Source organism: Nerophis ophidion, linkage group LG16, assembly GCF_033978795.1.
Source record: "Nerophis ophidion isolate RoL-2023_Sa linkage group LG16, RoL_Noph_v1.0, whole genome shotgun sequence".
Classification (NCBI taxonomy): domain Eukaryota; kingdom Metazoa; phylum Chordata; class Actinopteri; order Syngnathiformes; family Syngnathidae; genus Nerophis; species Nerophis ophidion.
The window spans coordinates 48,395,329-48,416,969 of NC_084626.1; the positions used below are offsets into that span (position 1 = coordinate 48,395,329).

Here is a 21,641-nt window from a genome sequence, read left to right on the forward strand (position 1 = left end):
TTAAATTTGAACTTTGCAGTACAGGTAAGAACAAAATGTCGTTGCATGAGCTCATGGTAGTGCAGGATAAAAGAGCAATAAGGTGCAGGTATAAATAAATAGATTACTGTACAGATAAATATATAAATATATGCGTTCGGACCAGAATTTAAGTTGCTGGTCAATCCCAAGTTCTTTTGATGACACATAAGATGATTTTAAATGAAACCCAGAACAGAATAGGTATTTTGCAATTTATTCCAAAGCTTTGGAGAGACCAACCTAAAAAACAACACATTCAATCCGCATCGCCCAGTTGATCTGAAAACCCCACGGAAGTCTTGTCTTTTTCAATACTTAGCAGACGACCATAAAAAGCACAAATTGAAAAACACTAGCTGTTTTCAAATATGACTATGGAAAAAAGAAGTAACTCTTGAATATGGATATATGTAGATATCTATCTCCGTCAACTTCAAGCAATGTTTGCAAGTTTTACAATGCAACTAAAACAATTCTTATTTAATAAACCATCCATGTGTGATGGGAGTGTTTTTGTAGGGGCTATCGTAACCCAATGACGCTAGCGGTAGCTAATATACCAACATTTTTACAAGTGTCTTTGTTGGTATTATAAACTTACAATTGCATTCTTTTTGTGTTGTTTCACTTTCACAAACTCCTCAGTAAACTCCCCAAAATATCACCGTGGAGTTACTGACTCTGTTCAGCTGAGGGTGACTTCTGTTTTGTTTGATTAGCCATTTTACTGCCGTTTGGAAAAAGTTGGGGCGGTATAGCTCAGTTGGTAGAGTGGCCGTGCCATCAACTTGAGGGTTGCAGGTTCGATTCCCGCTTCCGCCATCCTAGTCACTGCCGTTGTGTCCTTGGGCAAGACACTTTACCCACCTGCTCCCAGTGCCACCCACACTGGTTTATATGTAACTTAGATATTGGGTTTCACTATGTAACGCGCTTTGAGTCACTAGAGAAAAGCGCTATATAAATATAATTCACTTCACAAAAGGTATGTACATGAACATATATCTTTCTGTGTAAACAAGGCTTTTTCGCAACAAATACAAATGCAGCCGACACATATTTTTCCCCCTATAATTAAGTGGGTGGGTGCACTCTACAGTCGGTAAAACACGGTCGATGGCCAGAGCGTGCGTAGGAATCCTGATCAACAGCATAGTAGGTACTTTGTCGGATCAGAATCGTAAAGCACTCAGGGAGGGTGTTCAGGTTTGAGTTCAGAATACTAAGTGTGCTGGCAGAGATGTGCAAGCAGAAGAAAGCACTAACTTCCTGTTAGTCGCACGCTGAGAGAAACCTGTTATGTGCTCATTTAACTCATACCTCAGTCAGCTGTTTGTTTGTATTACTCCAGACTAGTGTTGTCCCCGTACCGATATCAAAATGTATTTCTATACTTTTCCAAATAAGGGGCACCACAAAAAAATTGGCTTTATTTCGACCAAAAAATGTTAATGTACATGAAACATATGTTTTATTATTGTCATTTAGTCCTTAAATAAAATGTTGAACATACTAGACAACTTGTCTTTTAGTAGTAAGTAAACAAAAAAAGACTCCTAATTAGTCTGCAGTAACATATTGTGTCATTTATACACCTATTGTGTCTAGATTATGAGGGACAAACTGTAAAAATGGATTATTAATCCACTTGTTCATTTACTGTTAATATCTGCTTATTTTCTGTTTGAACATGTTCTATCTACACTTCTGTTAAAATGTAATAATCACTTATTCTTCTCTTCTTTGATACTTGACATTAGTCTTGGATGATACCACACATTTAGGTATCGATCCGATACCAAGTAGTTACATGATCATTCAATAAAATATAATACCTAATAAACCAATAATAATATGGTTAAGAAATACTGATGTAAAGGGTAGGTGTCGCACTGTTTTCACTTTTAACAAGTTCTATCTACACTTCTGTTAAAATGTAATCATCACTTATTCTTCTCTTCTTTGATACTTGACATTAGTTTTGGATGATACCACACATTTAGGTTTCGATCCGATACCAAGTAGTTACAGGATCATACAATAAAACATAATACCTAATAAACCAATAATAATATGGTTAAGAAATACTGATATAAAGGGTAGATGTCGCGTTGTTTTCTGTTTGAACATGTTCTATCTACACTTCTGTCAAAATGTAATAATCACTTATTCGTTTCTTCTTTGATACTTGACATTAGTTTTGGATGATACCACACATTTAGGTATGGATCCGATACCAAGTAGTTACATGATCATTCAATAAAATATAATACCTAATAAACCAATAATAATATGGTTAAGAAATACTGATGTAAAGGGTAGGTGTCGCGTTGTTTTCTGTTTGAACATGTTCTATCTACACTTCTGTTCAAATGTAATAATCACTTTTTTTTCTCTTCTTTGATACTTGACATTAGTTTTGGACGATACCACACATTTAGGTATGGATCCGATACCAAGTAGTTACATGATCATTCAATAAAATATAATACCTAATAAACCAATAATAATATGGTTAAGAAATACTGATGTAAAGGGTAGGTGTCGCGTTGTTTTCTGTTTTAACATGTTCTATCTACATCCATCCATCCATCCATTTTCTACCGCTTATTCCCTTTCGGGGTCGCGGGGGGCGCTGGCGCCTATCTCAGCTACAATCGGGCGGAAGGCGGGGTACACCCTGGACAAGTCGCCACCTCACACTTCTGTTAAAATGTAATCATCACTTATTCTTCTCTTCTTTGATACTTGACATTAGTTTTGGATGATACCACACATTTAGGTATGGATCCGATACCAAGTAGTTACATGATCATTCAATAAAATATAATACCTAATAAACCAATAATAATATGGTTAAGAAATACTGATGTAAAGGGTAGGTGTCGCGCTGTTTTCTGTTTGAACATGTTCTATCGACACTTCTGTTAAAATGTAATAATCACTTATTCTTCTCTTCTTTGATACTTGACATTAGTTTTGGATGATACCACACATTTAGGTATGGATCCGATACCAAGTAGTTACAGGATCATATATTGGTCATATTCAAAGTATTAATGTGTCCTTTACAGACTTTATAAACATAATATACATTTTAAACAAACAGAATTATTTTTTTTGTGACAATAAAACATATCGATGTAATCATAGTAGTATCACTATTGTACTTGATATCATTACAGTGGAAGTCAGGTGTAGATCCACCCATGGCATGTGTTTACATTGTGACGCCGGTGAGCTATTGTATCCTCCTACAGTGTGTAGTGAAGCATGTTTAACTACTCCTCGACCTCCAGTGATAATGTTACTTGTAAGAAACTTTCTGCATTCATCTCCATGGAGGTGAAGATTAGTGAAGTGAATTATATTTATATAGCGCTTTTTCCTCAAGTCACTCAAAGCGCTTTACATAGTGAAACCCATAGTGATTTAGAAGTAGCTAAAACACTGTGGATGGATGTTAGCTGCTAGTAGGCTAGCCTTGACTTAAAGCAGCTCTTCCTGAGGGTGTTTCAGCGTTAGAACTTCACCTTTATCTTAACTTTTTCCACCAAAATGCGCCCATTCTCCCTTTTCTGTCTACAAACTGTCTCTGCTTGTAAGTACTCTGTGCGTGTGCGCTGCCCAACATGCTCCTCTGCTCGTAAAACCAGCAATGTCATGATGACGTGCAGACATGCCCGCTAAAAAAAAAAAAAAAAGAGGGGGAGGGAAGCGGTACTTTTTAGAGGCGGTATAGTACCGAATATGGTTTATTATTATCGCGGTACTATACTAACCCTAATCCAGAGTTTTCTCTCTCTTTCTGTTTCTCTGCGTCACAAACCCTGAAGTCTCCGCACGCACACACACACACACACACACACACACACACACACACACACACACACACACACACACACACACACACACACACACACACACACACACAAAGTAGGACCCAGTGGAAGAACATCTCACCTGTTCTGCGTAGTTCCTTCCGCTGGGTGTCGGCAGGTGTGGACCGAGCCATCTCTCCAAGCGGGTGCCTTGGTCATGACAACAAATGTGGGTGCTGAAGTGCACCCCGGTGATATTGAAAGAGGAGAGGGACTCTCCAACTCACGTGTGTCCGGGCGCAGGACTGCTGCGTTGGTGGTGAGCGGGCTGCTTCTTCATGATGATGTGCTCCCGCAGTTTCTGCCGGACCAGGGGACTGGACACGGCACCTGTCAATCACCATCAGTGTCACTGCAACAGCATGTACGGAGGGTTTCATAGGAAGGATGGATGCAATGCAGTCTGCTGAAAATAATGGAAAGCACCACCCCAACACTGCGTCACAAAACGTATTTTCAGATATCCAACACTCCACTGATGTCGAGCGGCTAAAGCACATAGTGCAAACGCGCTGATTCGTCACGTTTCTTGTGTCAGGTAATCCGCAAACAATAGTGCCATAGGATCCTATTCCTACTGTACATGTCACTAAAGCGTGTTATTGTGTGAATGTCCAAGCATTCACACAAATAATATTATACACCAAAAAAACATTTACTATTATTATTATTAACAATAATAATAATGTTATTTTTATTATTATTACTATGATTATTATTACTATTAGGATTATTATTATTATTATTGTGTGAACTTCCAATAATTCACACAAATAAGATTCAACACCAAACAAATATATATCATTATTATTATTATGATCATCATTATTATTGTGTGAATGTCCAATAATTTACACAAATAAGATTCTACACCAAAAAACATTTATATAATTATTATTAACATTTTATTTATTATCATTATTTTGTGAATGTCCAAGCATTCACACAAATACGATTCTACACCAAAAACATACATGAATTATTATTATTATTATTACTATCATTATTATTGTGTGAATGTCCAATAATTCACACAATAATAATAAAAGCAGTAATAATACTAGTATTAGTAATACACCAAAAAAATCGATTTATTATTATTGCATTCTTCTTCTTATTATTATTATTGTGGGAATGTCCAAACATTCACAAAATTAAGATTCCACACAAAAACATATATTTATTATGATTTTTGTTATGTGAACGTCCAAGCATTCACACAATTAAGATTCTACACCAAAAAAAAACCATCAATGCATTATTATTATTATTATTATTATTGTGTGAACTTCCAATAATTCACACAAATAAGATTCAACAGCAAACAAATACATATCATTATTATTATTATGATCATCATTATTATTGTGTGAATGTCCAATAATTTACACAAATAAGATTCCACACCAAAAAACATATATATAATTATTATTAACATTTTATTTATTATCATTATTTTGTGAATGTCCAAGCATTCACACAAATATGATTCTACACCAAAAACATACATGCATTATTATTATTATTACTATTATTGTGTGAATGTCCAATAATTCACACAATAATAATAAAAACAGTAATAATACTAGTATTAGTAATACACCAAAAAAATCGATTTATTATTCTTGCATTCTTCTTCTTATTATTATTATTATTATTGTGGGAATGTCCAAACATTCACAAAATTAAGATTCCACACAAAAACATATATTCATTATTATTTTTGTTATGTGAACGTCCAAGCATTCACACAATTAAGATTCTACACCAAAAAAAAATCAATGCATTATTATTATTATTATTATTATTGTGTGAACTTCCAATAATTCACACAAATAAGATTCAACACCAAACAAACATATATCATTATTATTATTATGATCATCATTATTATTGTGTGAATGTCCAATAATTTACACAAATAAGATTCTACACCAAAAAACATTTATATAATTATTATTAACATTTTATTTATTATTATTTTGTGAATGTCCAAGCATTCACACAAATACGATTCTACACCAAAAACATACATGAATTATTATTATTATTATTACTATCATTATTATTGTGTGAATGTCCAATAATTCACACAATAATAATAAAAACAGTAATAATACTAGTATTAGTAATACACCAAAAAAATCGATTTATTATTATTGCATTCTTCTTCTTCTTATTATTATTATTGTGGGAATGTCCAAACATTCACAAAATTAAGATTCCACACAAAAACATATATTTATTATTATTTTTGTTATGTGAACGTCCAAGCATTCACACAATTAAGATTCTACACCAAAAAAACATCAATGCATTATTATTATTATTATTGTGTGAACTTCCAATAATTCACACAAATAAGATTCAACACCAAACAAATATATATCCTTATTATTATTATGATCATCATTATTAGTGTGAATGTCCAATAATTTACACAAATAAGATTCTACACCAAAAAACATTTATATAATTATTATTAACATTTTATTTATTATCATTATTTTGTGAATGTCCAAGCATTCACACAAATACGATTCTACACCAAAAACATACATGAATTATTATTATTATTATTACTATTATTATTATTGTGTGAATGTCCAATAATTCACACAATAATAATAAAAACAGTAATAATACTAGTATTAGTAATACACCAAAAAAATCGATTTATTATTATTGCATTCTTCTTCTTCTTATTATTATTATTGTGGGAATGTCCAAACATTCACAAAATTAAGATTCCACACAAAAACATATATTTATTATTATTTTTGTTATGTGAACGTCCAAGCATTCACACAATTAAGATTCCACACTAAAAAAACATCAATGCATTATTATTATTATTATTATTATCAACGTGTCAATGTCTAAGCATTAACACAAATAATATTATACACCAACATTATTATTATTATTAACAATAATAATAATAATGTTATTTTTATTATTATTACTATGATTATTATTACTATTAGGATTATTATTATTATTATTATTGTGTGAACTTCCAATAATTCACACAAATAAGATTCAACACCAAACAAATATATATCATTATGATTATTATGATCATCATTATTATTGTGTGAATGTCCAAAAATTTACACAAATAAGATTCTACACCAAAAAACATTTATATAATTATTATTAACATTTTATTTATTATCATTATTTTGTGAATGTCCAAGCATTCACACAAATACGATTCTACACCAAAAACATACATGCATTATTATTATTATTATTATTACTATTATTATTATTGTGTGAATGTCCAATAATTCACACAATAATAATAAAAACAGTAATAATACTAGTATTAGTAATCCATCCATTCATTTTATACCGCTTATTCCCTTTTGGGGTACACAAAAAAAAATCGATTTATTATTATTGCATTATTTTTCTTCTTATTATTATTATTATTATTGTGGGAATGTCCAAACATTCACAAAATTAAGATTCCACACAAAAACATATATTTATTATTATTTTAGTTATGTGAACGTCCAAGCATTCACACAATTAAGATTCTACACCAAAAAAACATCAATGCATTATTATTATTATTATTATTATTATTGTGTGAACTTCCAATAATTCACACAAATAAGATTCAACACCAAACAAATATATATCATTATTATTATTATGATCATCATTATTATTGTGTGAATGTCCAATAATTTACACAAATAAGATTCTACACCAAAAAAACATATTTATAATTATTATTAACATTTTATTTATTATTATTTTGTGAATGTCCAAGAATTCACACAAATACGATTCTACACCAAAAACATACATGCATTATTATTATTATTATTACTATTATTGTGTGAATGTCCAATAATTCACACAATAATAATAAAAACAGTAATAATACTAGTATTAGTAATACACCAAAAAAATCGATTTATTATTATTGCATTATTCTTCTTATTATTATTATTATTGTGGGAATGTCCAAACATTCACAAAATTAAGATTCCACACAAAAACATATATTTATTATTATTTTTGTTATGTGAACGTCCAAGCATTCACACAATTAAGATTCTACACTAAAAAAACATCAATGCATTATTATTATTATTATTATTATTATCAACGTGTCAATGTCTAAGCATTCACACAAATAATATTATACACCAAAAAACATGTATTATTATTATTATTAACAATAATAATAATAATGTTATTTTTATTATTATTACTATGATTATTATTACTATTAGGATTATTATTATTATTATTATTGTGTGAACTTCCAATAATTCACACAAATAAGATTCAACACCAAACAAATATATATCATTATTATTATTATGATCATCATTATTATTGTGTGAATGTCCAATAATTTACACAAATAAGATTCTACACCAAAAAACATTTATATAATTATTATTAACATTTTATTTATTACTATTTTGTGAATGTCCAAGCATTCACATAAATATGATTCTACACCAAAAACATACATGCATTATTATTATCATTACTATTATTATTATTGTGTGAATGTCCAATAATTCACACAATAATAATAAAAACAGTAATAATACTAGTATTAGTAATACACCAAAAAAATCGATTTATTATTATTGCATTCTTCTTATTATTATTATTATTATTATTATTATTATTGTGGGAATGTCCAAACATTCACAAAATTAAGATTCCACACAAAAACATATATTTATTATTATTTTTGTTATGTGAACGTCCAAGCATTCACACAATTAAGATTCTACACCAAAAAAACATCAATGCATTATTATTATTATTATTATTATCAACGTGTCAATGTCTAAGCATTAACACAAATATTATACACCAAAAAACATTTATTATTATTATTATTAACAATAATAATAATAATGTTATTTTTATTATTATTACTATGATTATTATTACTATTAGGATTATGTACCCCAGTGAGTCTTTCACAAAGGCAGTCTTCAATTTTGCTCTCACTTCCTGTGCAGCCTAGAGCTGCAGTCACTTTTTGGGTTTTGAATATCTGGCAGATTTGACTTCGTTTTTGTATAAATGCAATTTCCTTAAAAGACAAGAGTCAGTAAAATGGTTGCAGGCCTGCTGGAAATCCCCCTTTTTATTGGAAAATGTAGCAAACTATGACTTAAAAACAACAACAAACTCTCCTTGATGAATGATTTGTAATTACCAATCAATACTTTTGGCAATCGGAATAATCCCACGTTTGCATGAATCCTGATTAATCAAACACTATTGCTCACTTTCAACATTTTTAATGGACTTAAAAAGAGCCTATCTTGTAGACAACTTTATTTAAAATGTTTTATTTACTTAAAACCTTTTAACCGTGGTGTCGGAAGTCATCAGTGAGGTTTTCGAATCTGGGAATTATTCACAGCGCTTCGTTTTTTTTTTTACACATTTTCTTGTGTTGCAGCCTTGTTACAAAATGGAATACAGTCAATTCTGTCAATAATCAATCAATCAATCAATCAATCAATCGTTTACGTATATAGCCCTAACTCCTGAGTGTCTCAAAGGGCCGCACAAGCCACAACGACATCCTGGGCTCAGATCCCACACCAGGGCAAAGAAAAACTCAACTCAATGGGATGACAATGAGAAACCTTGGAGGGGACCGCAGATGTGTTGTTTTGTCCTCAAAATTCTACACACAATACCCCACAATGACAATGTAAATGTTTTTATTTCTAATTTTTTTTTTTAACTGTAGCTCATTGAAAAAAAATTGACAGTCTTTGCTCACTACTTAGTTGATGCACCTTTGGCAGCGATTACAGCCTTGAGTCTTTTTTAACGCCATGCCACACACTTGGCACAACTATCTTTGGGCAAGTTGGCCCATTCCTCTTTGCAGCACCTCTCAAACTCCATCGGGTTGGATGGGAAGCCTTGCCTTTCATCCAGGATGTCTCTGTACATTGCTGCATTCATCTTTCCCTCTATCCTGATTAGTCTCCCATTTAGTTTCCATCCAGGATGTCTGTGTTCATTTTAATCCAGTCAAGGAGGTGACCAAGACCACGGTCACTCTGTCAGAACTAAAACATTCCTCTGTGGAGAGAGGGGAACCTTCCAGAAGGCTCGTATGTTATAGTAGTCAGACGGAAGCCATTTCTTAGTCAAAAGTTTGCCAAATTGCACCTGAAAGAAAGTACATTCTCTGGTCTGATGAGACCAAGATTGAAGTCTCAGTGAAGCATGGTGGTGGCAGCATCATGGTGTGGGGATGCTTTTCAGCGGCAGGGATCTGGTAGACTAGTCAGGATAGAGGGAAATATGAATGCAGAAATGCACAGAGACATTCGGGATGAAAACCAACAATTACCATCCAATCTGATGAAGATTAAGAGGTGCCTGCAAAGAGGAATGGTCCAAACTGCCCAAAGATAGGTGTGCCAAGTTTGTGGCCTGGTGTTCAAAAAGACCTGAGTATGTAAGCGCAGCCAAAGGTGCATCAACTAAGTGTTAAGCAAAGGCTTATAGTGCTTTTTAAAAAAAAAGATGATCCATCCCATCCATCCATTTTCTACCGCTTATTCCCTTTCAGCGCCTATCTCAGCTACAATCGGGCGGAAGGCAGGGTACACCCTGGACAAGTTGCCACCTCATCGCAGGGCCAACACAGAGAGACAGACAACATTCACACACTAGGGCCAATTTAGTGTTGCCAATCAACCTATCCCCAGGTGCATGTCTTTTGGAAGTGGGAGGAAGCCGGAGTACCCGGAGGGAACCCACGCATTCACGGGGGAGAACATGCAAACTCCACACAGAAAGATCCCGAGCCTGGATTTGAACCCAGGACTGCTGGAACTTCGTATTGTGAGGCAGACGCACTAACCCCTCTGCCACCGTGAAACCCTTAAAAAGATTAGTTACATTTAAAACAAAAAAAACCTCTCGCATTGTCATTATAGGGTATTGTGTGTAGAATTTTGAGGACAAAATATGTTTTTCCCTGTTTTGGAATAAGGCTGTCCATCCATCCATCCATTTTCTACCGCTTATTCCCTTTTGGGGTCGCAGGGGGCGCTGGCGCCTATCTCAGCTACAATCGGGCGGAAGGCGGGGTACACCCTGGACAAGTCGCCACCTCATCACAGGGCCAACACAGATAGACAGACAACATTCACACACTAGGGCCAATTTAGTGTTGCCAATCAACCTATCCCCAGGTGCATGTCTTTTGGAAGTGGGAGGAAGCCAGAGTACCCGGAGGGAACCCACGCAGTCACGGGGAGAACATGCAAACTCCACACAGAAAGATCCCGAGCTTGGAGTTGAACCCAGGACTGCTGGAACTTCGTATTGTGAGGCAGACGCACTAACCCCTCTTCCACCGTGAAGCCCTTAAAAATATTAGTTACATTTAAAACAAAAAACCTCTCACATTGTCATTATAGGGTATTGTGTGTAGAATTTTGAGGACAAAATATGTTTTTCCCTATTTTGGAATAAGGCTGTCCATCCATCCATCCATTTTCTACCGCTTATTCCCTTTTGGGGTCGCGGGGGGCGCTGGCGCCTATCTCAGCTACAATCGGGCGGAAGGCAGGGTACACCCTGGACAAGTCGCCACCTCATCACAGGGCCAACACAGATAGACAGACAACATTCACACACTAGGGACCATTTAGTGTTGCCAATCAACCTATCCCCAGGTGCATGTCTTTTGGAAGTGGGAGGAAGCCGGAGTACCCGGAGGGAACCCACGCATTCACGGGGAGAACATGCAAAGTCCACACAGAAAGATCCCGAGCCTGGATTTGAACCCAGGACTGCTGGAACTTCGTATTGTGAGGCAGACGCACTAACCCCTCTGCCACCGTGAAGCCCTTAAAAAGATTAGTTACATTTAAAACAAAAAAAAACTCTCACATTGTCATTATAGGGTATTGTGTGTAGAATTTTGAGGACAAAATATGTTTTTCCCTATTTTGGAATAAGGCTGTAACACAAGAAAATTTGAAAGAAAAAACAAGCTGCTATTCAGGTAAAAAAAAAAAGGGTGATTAATCCATGCGTGTACATGATTAATGCAATGTTTTTGGGATTCATCAGAAGAGTTAATGGGGCGGCATAGCTCGGTTGGTAGAGTGGAAGTGCCAGCAACTTGAGGGTTGCAGGTTCGATTCCCGCTTGTGCCATCCTAGTCACTGCCGTTGTGTCCTTGGGCAAGACACTTTACCCACCTGCTCCCAGTGCCACCCACACTGCTTTAAATGTAACTTAGATATTGGGTGTCACTATGTAAAGCGCTTTGAGTCACTTGAGAAAAGCGCTATATAAATATAATTCACTTCACACTTCAGAAGAGTTCACTTCTTATTTTGACCAGCCCGGGAAAAGTACAAAAGACACTCACTCTGTTCATTTTTACTCTTCCTTACGAGCTGATTCAGCTCTTCGTCCATCTCTCCTTGCATGTGTTCTGGGTACTGAAAGCAGACAAGAAGAAGAAGAAGAAGAAGAAGAAGTGTTAGACAAGTCCCTCCAATCCCGGGTGTACCTGCAAGCCCGGCTGGGAGAACTGGGAGCAGTTCTGGGAGGTGAAGGGTCCCAGTGACGAGGGCCGCTGTGGGGCCAGCATCGCCCAGTCTGGGCCTGGATGACTCTGGGACACGCCCAGGTCCATGGACTTGTACCTGGTCAGGGACTCTGCTGATCACATCCACTGTCAAATAAACAAACAAACAAACAAACAATAAAGTCAGGCCAGTGGGAGGCAAAATAAGGCAGAGAAGAAGAAGAGAAAGAAGACTTGTACTTGACGATAAAAGATGGAAGTGTGAGGAACAAAAGAACATTGATCTACACCAATAAATATTTATTATTATTATTATTAGTATTGTGGGAAAGTTCAAACATACACAAAATAATAATAATAGTATTTAATGTTGTCATGATGGTGGTACTTAATTAATACTTAGGTCTACTACACTACTGTGTTTAATGTTGTCATCATGGTGGTACTTAATGAATACTTAGGTCTACTACACTACTGTATTTAATGTTGTCATGGTGGTGGTACTTAATGAATACTTAGGTCTACTACACTACTGTATTTAATGTTGTCATCATGATGGTACTTAATGAATACTTAGGTCTACTACACTACTGTATTAATGTTGTCATGATGGTGGGTACTTAATGAATACGTAGGTCTACTACACTACTGTATTTAATGTTGTCATCATGGTGGTACTTATGAATACTTAGGTCTACTACACTACTGTATTTAATGTTGTTATTATGGTGGTACTTAATGAATACTTTGGTCTACTACACTACTGTATTTAATGTTGTCATCATGGTGGTACTTAATGAACACTTAGGTTTACTACACTACTGTATTTAATGTTATCATTATGGTGGGTACTTAATGAATACTTAGGTCTACTACACTACTGTATTAATGTTGTCATCATGGTGGTACTTAATGAATACTTAGGTCTACTACACTACTGTATTTAATGTTGTCATTATGGTGGTACTTAATGAATACTTAGGTCTACTACACTACTGTATTTAATGTTGTCATTATGGTGGTACTTAATGAATACTTAGGTCTACTACACTACTGTATTTAATGTTGTCATCATGGTGGTACTTAATGAATACTTAGGTCTACTACACTACTGTATTTAATGTTGTCATCATGGTGGTACTTAATGAATATTTAGGTCTACTACAATACTGTATTTAATGTTGTCATGGTGGTACTTAATGAATACTTAGGTCTACTACAATACTGTATTTAATGTCATTATGGTGGTACTTAATGAATACTTAGGTCTACTACACTACTGTATTTAATGTTGTCATCATGGTGGTACTTAATGAATACTTAGGTCTACTACACTACTGTATTTAATGTTGTCATCATGGTGGTACTTAATGAATATTTAGGTCTACTACAATACTGTATTTAATGTTGTCATGGTGGTACTTAATGAATACTTAGGTCTACTACAATACTGTATTTAATGTCATTATGGTGGTACTTAATGAATACTTAGGTCTACTACACTACTGTATTAATGTTGTCATGATGGTGGTACTTGATGAATACTTAGGTCTACTACACTACTGTATTTAATGTTGTCATCATGGTGGTACTTAATGAATACTTAGGTCTACTACATTACTGTATTTAATGTTGTCATTATGGTGGTACTTAATGAATACTTAGGTCTACTACACTACTGTATTTAATGTTGTCATTATGGTGGTACTTAATGAATACTTAGGTCTACTACACTACTGTATTTAATGTTGTCATCATGGTGGTACTTAATGAATAATTAGGTCTACTACACTACTGTATTTAATGTTGTCATTATGGTGGCACTTAATGAATACTTAGGTCTACTACACTACTGTATTTAATGTTGTCATCATGGTGGTACTTAATGAATACTTAGGTCTACTACACTACTGTATTTAATGTTGTCATCATGGTGGTACTTAATGAATACTTAGGTCTACTACAATACTGTATTTAATGTTGTCATTATGGTGGCACTTAATGAATACTTAGGTCTACTACACTACTGTATTTAATGTTGTCATCATGGTGGTACTTAATGAATACTTAGGTCTACTACACTACTGTATTTAATGTTGTCATCATGGTGGTACTTAATGAATACTTAGGTCTACTACACTACTTTTTTAAATGTTGTCATAATGATGGTACTTAATGAATACTTAGGTCTACTACTCTACTGTATTTAATGTTGTCATCATGGTGGTACTTAATGAATACTTAGGTCTACTACTCTACTGTATTTAATGTTGTCATCATGGTGGTACTTAATGAATACTTAGGTCTACTACTCTACTGTATTTAATGTTGTCATCATGGTGGTACTTAATGAATACTTAGGTCTACTACACTACTGTATTTAATGTCATCATGGTGGTACTTAATGAATACTTAGGTCTACTACACTACTGTATTTAATGTCATCATGGTGGTACTTAATGAATACTTAGGTCTACTACACTACTGTATTTAATGTCATCATGGTGGTACTTGGAGAGCCAGGTTATTTTCTGAGATAGTACTTGTTGAAAAAAGTTCGAGAAGCTTAGTTGTTTGTTCCAGCGTTCATGGTTGCATCATCATTTATGATGAATGATTGATGTATGGTCGTCATGACAACTGTACTTTGCTGCAGCAGCAAAGAGGGATGTTGAGGAAGAGGAAGAGGAAGTGACTTATTTAGCCAGCATTTCTTCCTGCAAGAGACTCCCACATGACTCATAAACACACGCTGCCTTTGTGTGTCAGCACGGCACAACAACTTCTACTCTTCATCAATGGCAACACAACTTCTATTCTTCATCAACGGCAACACAACTTCTACTCTTCATCAACGGCAACACAACTTCTACTCTTCATCAATGGCAACACAACTTCTATTCTTCATCAACGGCAACACAACTTCTACTCTTCATCTACGGCAACACAACTTCTACCCTTCATCAACGGCAACACAACAACTTCTACTCTTCCTCAATGGCAACACAACTTTTACTCTTCATCAATGGCAACACAACTTCTACTCTTCATCAACGGCAACACAACTTCTACTCTTCATCTACGGCAAGACAACTTCTACCCTTCATCAACGGCAACACAACAACTTCTACTCTTCCTCAATGGCAACACAACTTCTACTCTTCATCAACGGCAACACAACTTCTACTCTTCATCAACGGCAACACAACATGCGACGTCCTTGTTCTTACTTGACTTTCTCTTCACCACAACAAGCAAACACACTCTCCATCCATACAACTTTGAGAAGTTGAAAACAACATATAATAACATGGTGTGTGTATGAAGAGAAACATATAATAACATGGTGTGTGTATGAAGAGAAACAACATATAATAACATGGTGTGTGTATGAAGAGAAACAACATATAATAACATGGTGTGTGTATGAAGAGAAACAACATATAATAACATGGTGTGTGTATGAAGAGAAACAACATATAATAACATGGTGTGTATGAAGAGAAACATATAATAACATGGTGTGTGTATGAAGAGAAACAACATATAATAACATGGTGTGTGTATGAAGAGAAACATATAATAACATGGTGTGTGTATAAAGAGAAACATATAATAACATGGTGTGTGTATAAAGAGAAACAACATAATAACATGGTGTGTGTATGAAGAGAAACAACATATAATAACATGGTGTGTGTATAAAGAGAAACAACATAATAACATGGTGTGTGTATGAAGAGAAACAACATAATAACATGGTGTGTGTATGAAGAGAAACAACATATAATAACATGGTGTGTGTATAAAGAGAAACAACATAATAACATGGTGTGTGTATAAAGAGAAACAACATAATAACATGGTGTGTGTATAAAGAGAAACAATATAATAACATGGTGTGTATGAAGCGAAACAACATATTAACATGGTGTGTGTATGAAGAGAAACATATAATAACATGGTGTGTATGAAGAGAAACATATAATGACATGGTGTGTGTATAAAGAGAAACAATATAATAACATGGTGTGTGTATGAAGAGAAACATATAATAACATGGTGTGTATGAAGCGAAACAACATATTAACATGGTGTGTGTATGAAGAGAAACATATAATAACATGGTGTGTGTATAAAGAGAAACAACATAATAACATGGTGCGTGTATAAAGAGAAACAACATAATAACATGGTGTGTGTATAAAGAGAAACAACATATAATAACATGGTGTGTGTCTGTAGAGAAACAACATATAATAACATGGTGTGTGTATGAAGAGAAACAACATATAATAACATGGTGTGTGTATGAAGAGAAACAACATATAATAACATGGTGTGTGTATAAAGAGAAACAACATATAATAACATGGTGTGTGTGTAAAGAGAAACAACATATAATAACATGGTGTGTGTATGAAGAGAAACAACATATAATAACATGGTGTGTGTATGAAGAGAAACATATAATAACATGGTGTGTGTATAAAGAGAAACAACATAATAACATGGTGTGTGTATAAAGAGAAACAACATAATAACATGGTGTGTGTATAAAGAGAAACAACATAATAACATGGTGTGTGTATGAAGAGAAACAACATATAATAACATGGTGTGTGTATAAAGAGAAACAACATAATAACATGCTGTGTGTATGAAGAGAAACAACATATAATAACATGGTGTGTGTATAAAGAGAAACAACATAATAACATGGTGTGTGTATGAAGAGAAACATATAATAACATGGTGTGTGTATAAAGAGAAACATATAATAACATGGTGTGTGTATAAAGAGAAACAACATAATAACATGGTGTGTGTATAAAGAGAAACATATAATAACATGGTGTGTGTATAAAGAGAAACAACATAATAACATGGTGTGTGTATGAAGAGAAACAACATATAATAACATGGTGTGTGTATGAAGAGAAACAACATATAATAACATGGTGTGTGTATGAAGAGAAACAACATATAATAACATGGTGTGTGTATAAAGAGAAACAACATATAATAACATGGTGTGTGTGTAAAGAGAAACAACATATAATAACATGGTGTGTGTATGAAGAGAAACAACATATAATAACATGGTGTGTGTATGAAGAGAAACAACATATAATAACATGGTGTGTGTATGAAGAGAAACATATAATAACATGGTGTGTGTATAAAGAGAAACAACATAATAACATGGTGTGTGTATAAAGAGAAACAACATAATAACATGGTGTGTGTATAAAGAGAAACAACATAATAACATGGTGTGTGTATGAAGAGAAACAACATATAATAACATGGTGTGTGTATAAAGAGAAACAACATAATAACATGGTGTGTGTATGAAGAGAAACAACATATAATAACATGGTGTGTGTATAAAGAGAAACAACATAATAACATGGTGTGTGTATGAAGAGAAACATATAATAACATGGTGTGTGTATAAAGAGAAACATATAATAACATGGTGTGTGTATAAAGAGAAACAACATAATAACATGGTGTGTGTATAAAGAGAAACAATATAATAACATGGTGTGTGTATGAAGAGAAACATATAATAACATGGTGTGTATGAAGCGAAACAACATATTAACATGGTGTGTGTATGAAGAGAAACATATAATAACATGGTGTGTATGAAGAGAAACATATAATAACATGGTGTGTGTATAAAGAGAAGCAATATAATAACATGGTGTGTGTATGAAGAGAAACATATAATAACATGGTGTGTATGAAGCGAAACAACATATTAACATGGTGTGTGTATGAAGAGAAACATATAATAACATGGTGTGTGTATGAAGAGAAACAACATAATAACATGGTGCGTGTATAAAGAGAAACAACATAATAACATGGTGTGTGTATGAAGAGAAACAACATATAATAACATGGTGTGTGTCCGTAGAGAAACAACATATAATAACATGGTGTGTGTCTGTAGAGAAACAACATATAATAACATGGTGTGTGTATAGAGAGAAACAACATAATAACATGGTGTGTGTATGAAGAGAAACAACATATAATAACATGGTGTGTGTATGAAGAGAAACAACATATAATAACATGGTGTGTGTATGAAGAGAAACAACATATAATAACATGGTGTGTGTATAAAGAGAAACAACATATAATAACATGGTGTGTGTGTAAAGAGAAACAACATATAATAACATGGTGTGTGTATGAAGAGAAACAACATATAATAACATGGTGTGTGTATGAAGAGAAACAACATATAATAACATGGTGTGTGTATGAAGAGAAACATATAATAACATGGTGTGTGTATAAAGAGAAACAACATAATAACATGGTGTGTGTATGAAGAGAAACATATAATAACATGGTGTGTATAAAGAGAAACACCATATAATAACATGGTGTGTGTATAAAGAGAAACACCATATAATAACATGGTGTGTGTATGAAGAGAAACAACATATAATAACATGGTGTGTGTATAAAGAGAAACAACATATAATAACATGGTGTGTGTATAAAGAGAAACAACTTATAATAACATGGTGTGTGTATGAAGAGAAACAACATATAATAACATGGTGTGTGTATGAAGAGAAACAACATATAATAACATGGTGCGTGTATGAAGAGAAACAACATATAATAACATGGTGTGTATATGAAGAGAAACACCATATAATAACATGGTGTGTGTATGAAGAGAAACAACATATAATAACATGGTGTGTGTATGAAGAGAAACAACATATAATAACATGGTGTGTGTATGAAAAGAAACAACATATAATAACATGGTGTGTGTATGAAGAGAAACAACATATAATAACATGGTGTGTCTGAAGAGAAACAACATATAATAACATGGTGTGTATGAAGAGAAACAACATATAATAACATGGTGTGTGTATAAAGAGAAATAACATATAATAACATGGTGTGTGTATGAAGAGAAACAACATATAATAACATGGTGTGTGTATGAAGAGAAACAACATATAATAACATGGTGTGTATGAAGAGAAACAACATATAATAACATGGTGTGTGTATGAAGAGAAACATATAATAACATGGTGTGTATGAAGAGAAACAACATATAATAACATGGTGTGTGTATGAAGAGAAACATAATAACATGGTGTGTATGAAGAGAAACAACATATAATAACATGGTGTGTGTATGAAGAGAAACATATAATAACATGGTGTGTGTATAAAGAGAAACAACATATAATAACATGGTGTGTGTATGAAGAGAAACAACATATAATAACATGGTGTGTGTATGAAGAGAAACAACATATAATAACATGGTGTGTATGAAGAGAAACAACATATAATAACATGGTGTGTGTAGAAAGAGAAACAACATATAATACCATGGTGTGTGTATGAAGAGAAACATATAATAACATGGTGTGTGTATGAATAGAAACATATAATAACATGGTGTGTGTATGAAGAGAAACAACATATAATAACATGGTGTGTGTATAAAGAGAAACATATAATAACATGGTGTGTGTATAAAGAGAAACAACATATAATAACATGGTGTGTGTAGAAAGAGAAACAACATATAATAACATGGTGTGTATGAAGAGAAACAACATATAATAACATGGTGTGTGTAGAAAGAGAAACAACATATAATAACATGGTGTGTGTATGAAGAGAAACATATAATAACATGGTGTGTGTATGAATAGAAACATATAATAACATGGTGTGTGTATGAAGAGAAACAACATATAATAACATGGTGTGTGTATGAGGAGAAACATATAATAACATGGTGTGTGGAGCAGAAAAAGCACACATTTATAAAGTCCTGCCCCGTCTTTTATATCAAATAATCAGATTCAACATACGCATGCACGTCATCGCCAAACATCGTGGCTGCTGACCACTCGAACAGAACAACAGGAAGTGCTCGCAAACACAAAACCCAAAAGGAGTGAAGTTGTCAGGTTGTGTAAATGCTAAATAAAAAGAGAATACAACAAATCCTTTTCAACTTAAATTCTATTGAATAGACTGCAAAGACAAGATATTTCATCTTCACACTGACCAACAAATAAATAATCAGGAAGTCAGAATGTAATGGCAGCAAAAAAGGCATTTTTACCAGTGTGTTACATGGCCTTTCCTTTGAACAACACTCAGTGCAGGTTTGGGAACTGAGGAGACACATTTTTGAAGTGGAATTCTTTCCCATTCTTGCTTGATGTACAGCTTAAGTTGTTCAACAGTCTCCTGCCTCATATTTTAGCCTGGCATTGTCTTGCTGAAATAAGCAGGGGCGTCCATGATAACAACATATGTGGCTCCAAAAGCTGTATGTACCTTTCAGCATTAATGGTGCCTTCACAGATGTGTAAGTTAGCCATGCCTTGGCCACTAATACACCCCCATACCATCACACATGCTGACTACCACACTTTCACCCTACAACAATCACTAATACACCCCCATACCATCACACATGCTGACTACCACACTTTCACCCTACAACAATCACTAATACACCCCCATACCATCACACATGCTGACTACCACACTTTCACCCTACAACAATCACTAATACACCCCCATACCATCACACATGCTGACTACCACACTTTCACACCACGTCCACGGTTTCCAAAAACAATTTGAAATGTGGAACATTTTTACACTTTGCATCAGTCCATCTTGGATGAGCTCGGGCCCTGCAAAATGTTTCTGGGTGTTGTTGATAAATGGCTTTGGCTTTGCATAGTAGAGTTTTAACTTGCACTTACAAATGTAGCGACCAACTGTCGTTACTGACACTGGTTTTCTAAACTGTTCCTGAGCCCATGTGGTGATATCCTTTACACACTGATGTGGGTTTTTGATGCCTGAGGGATCCAAGGTGCGTAATATCATGGCTTAGATGCAGTGGTTTCTCCACATTCTCTGAACGTTTTGATGATATTACGGAACGTCGACGGCTAAATCCTTAAAATTCCTCACAACAGCTGCTCGAGAAATGTTGTTCTTCAACAATTCGCTCAGGCATTTGTCGACAAAGCGGTGACCCCCTCGCCCCGTCCTTGTTTGTGAACGAGTGAGCATTTCACGGAAGCTGCTTTTACAGCCAATCATGGCGCCCGCCTGTTCCCAATTAGCCTGCTCAC

At 34.2% G+C, this 21,641-nt stretch overlaps 1 protein-coding gene across 3 annotated transcripts in view; it reads right to left on the bottom strand.

Annotated features, from left to right (window-relative positions):
* The window catches only part of LOC133535495 (histone deacetylase 7-like), a 184,088-nt gene that overhangs the window by 76,498 nt on the left and 85,949 nt on the right, over positions 1–21,641 (bottom strand). For all 3 annotated transcript variants that reach the window (XM_061875380.1, XM_061875381.1, XM_061875379.1), the window contains 4 exons: positions 12,454–12,618; positions 12,310–12,382; positions 4,130–4,232; positions 3,985–4,052 (listed from right to left, as the gene is read on the bottom strand). In XM_061875380.1, the coding sequence (XP_061731364.1) occupies positions 3,985–4,052; positions 4,130–4,232; positions 12,310–12,382; positions 12,454–12,579 (370 nt within the window). In that variant the 5' untranslated portion in view covers positions 12,580–12,618. The remainder of the gene's footprint in view (positions 1–3,984; positions 4,053–4,129; positions 4,233–12,309; positions 12,383–12,453; positions 12,619–21,641) is intronic.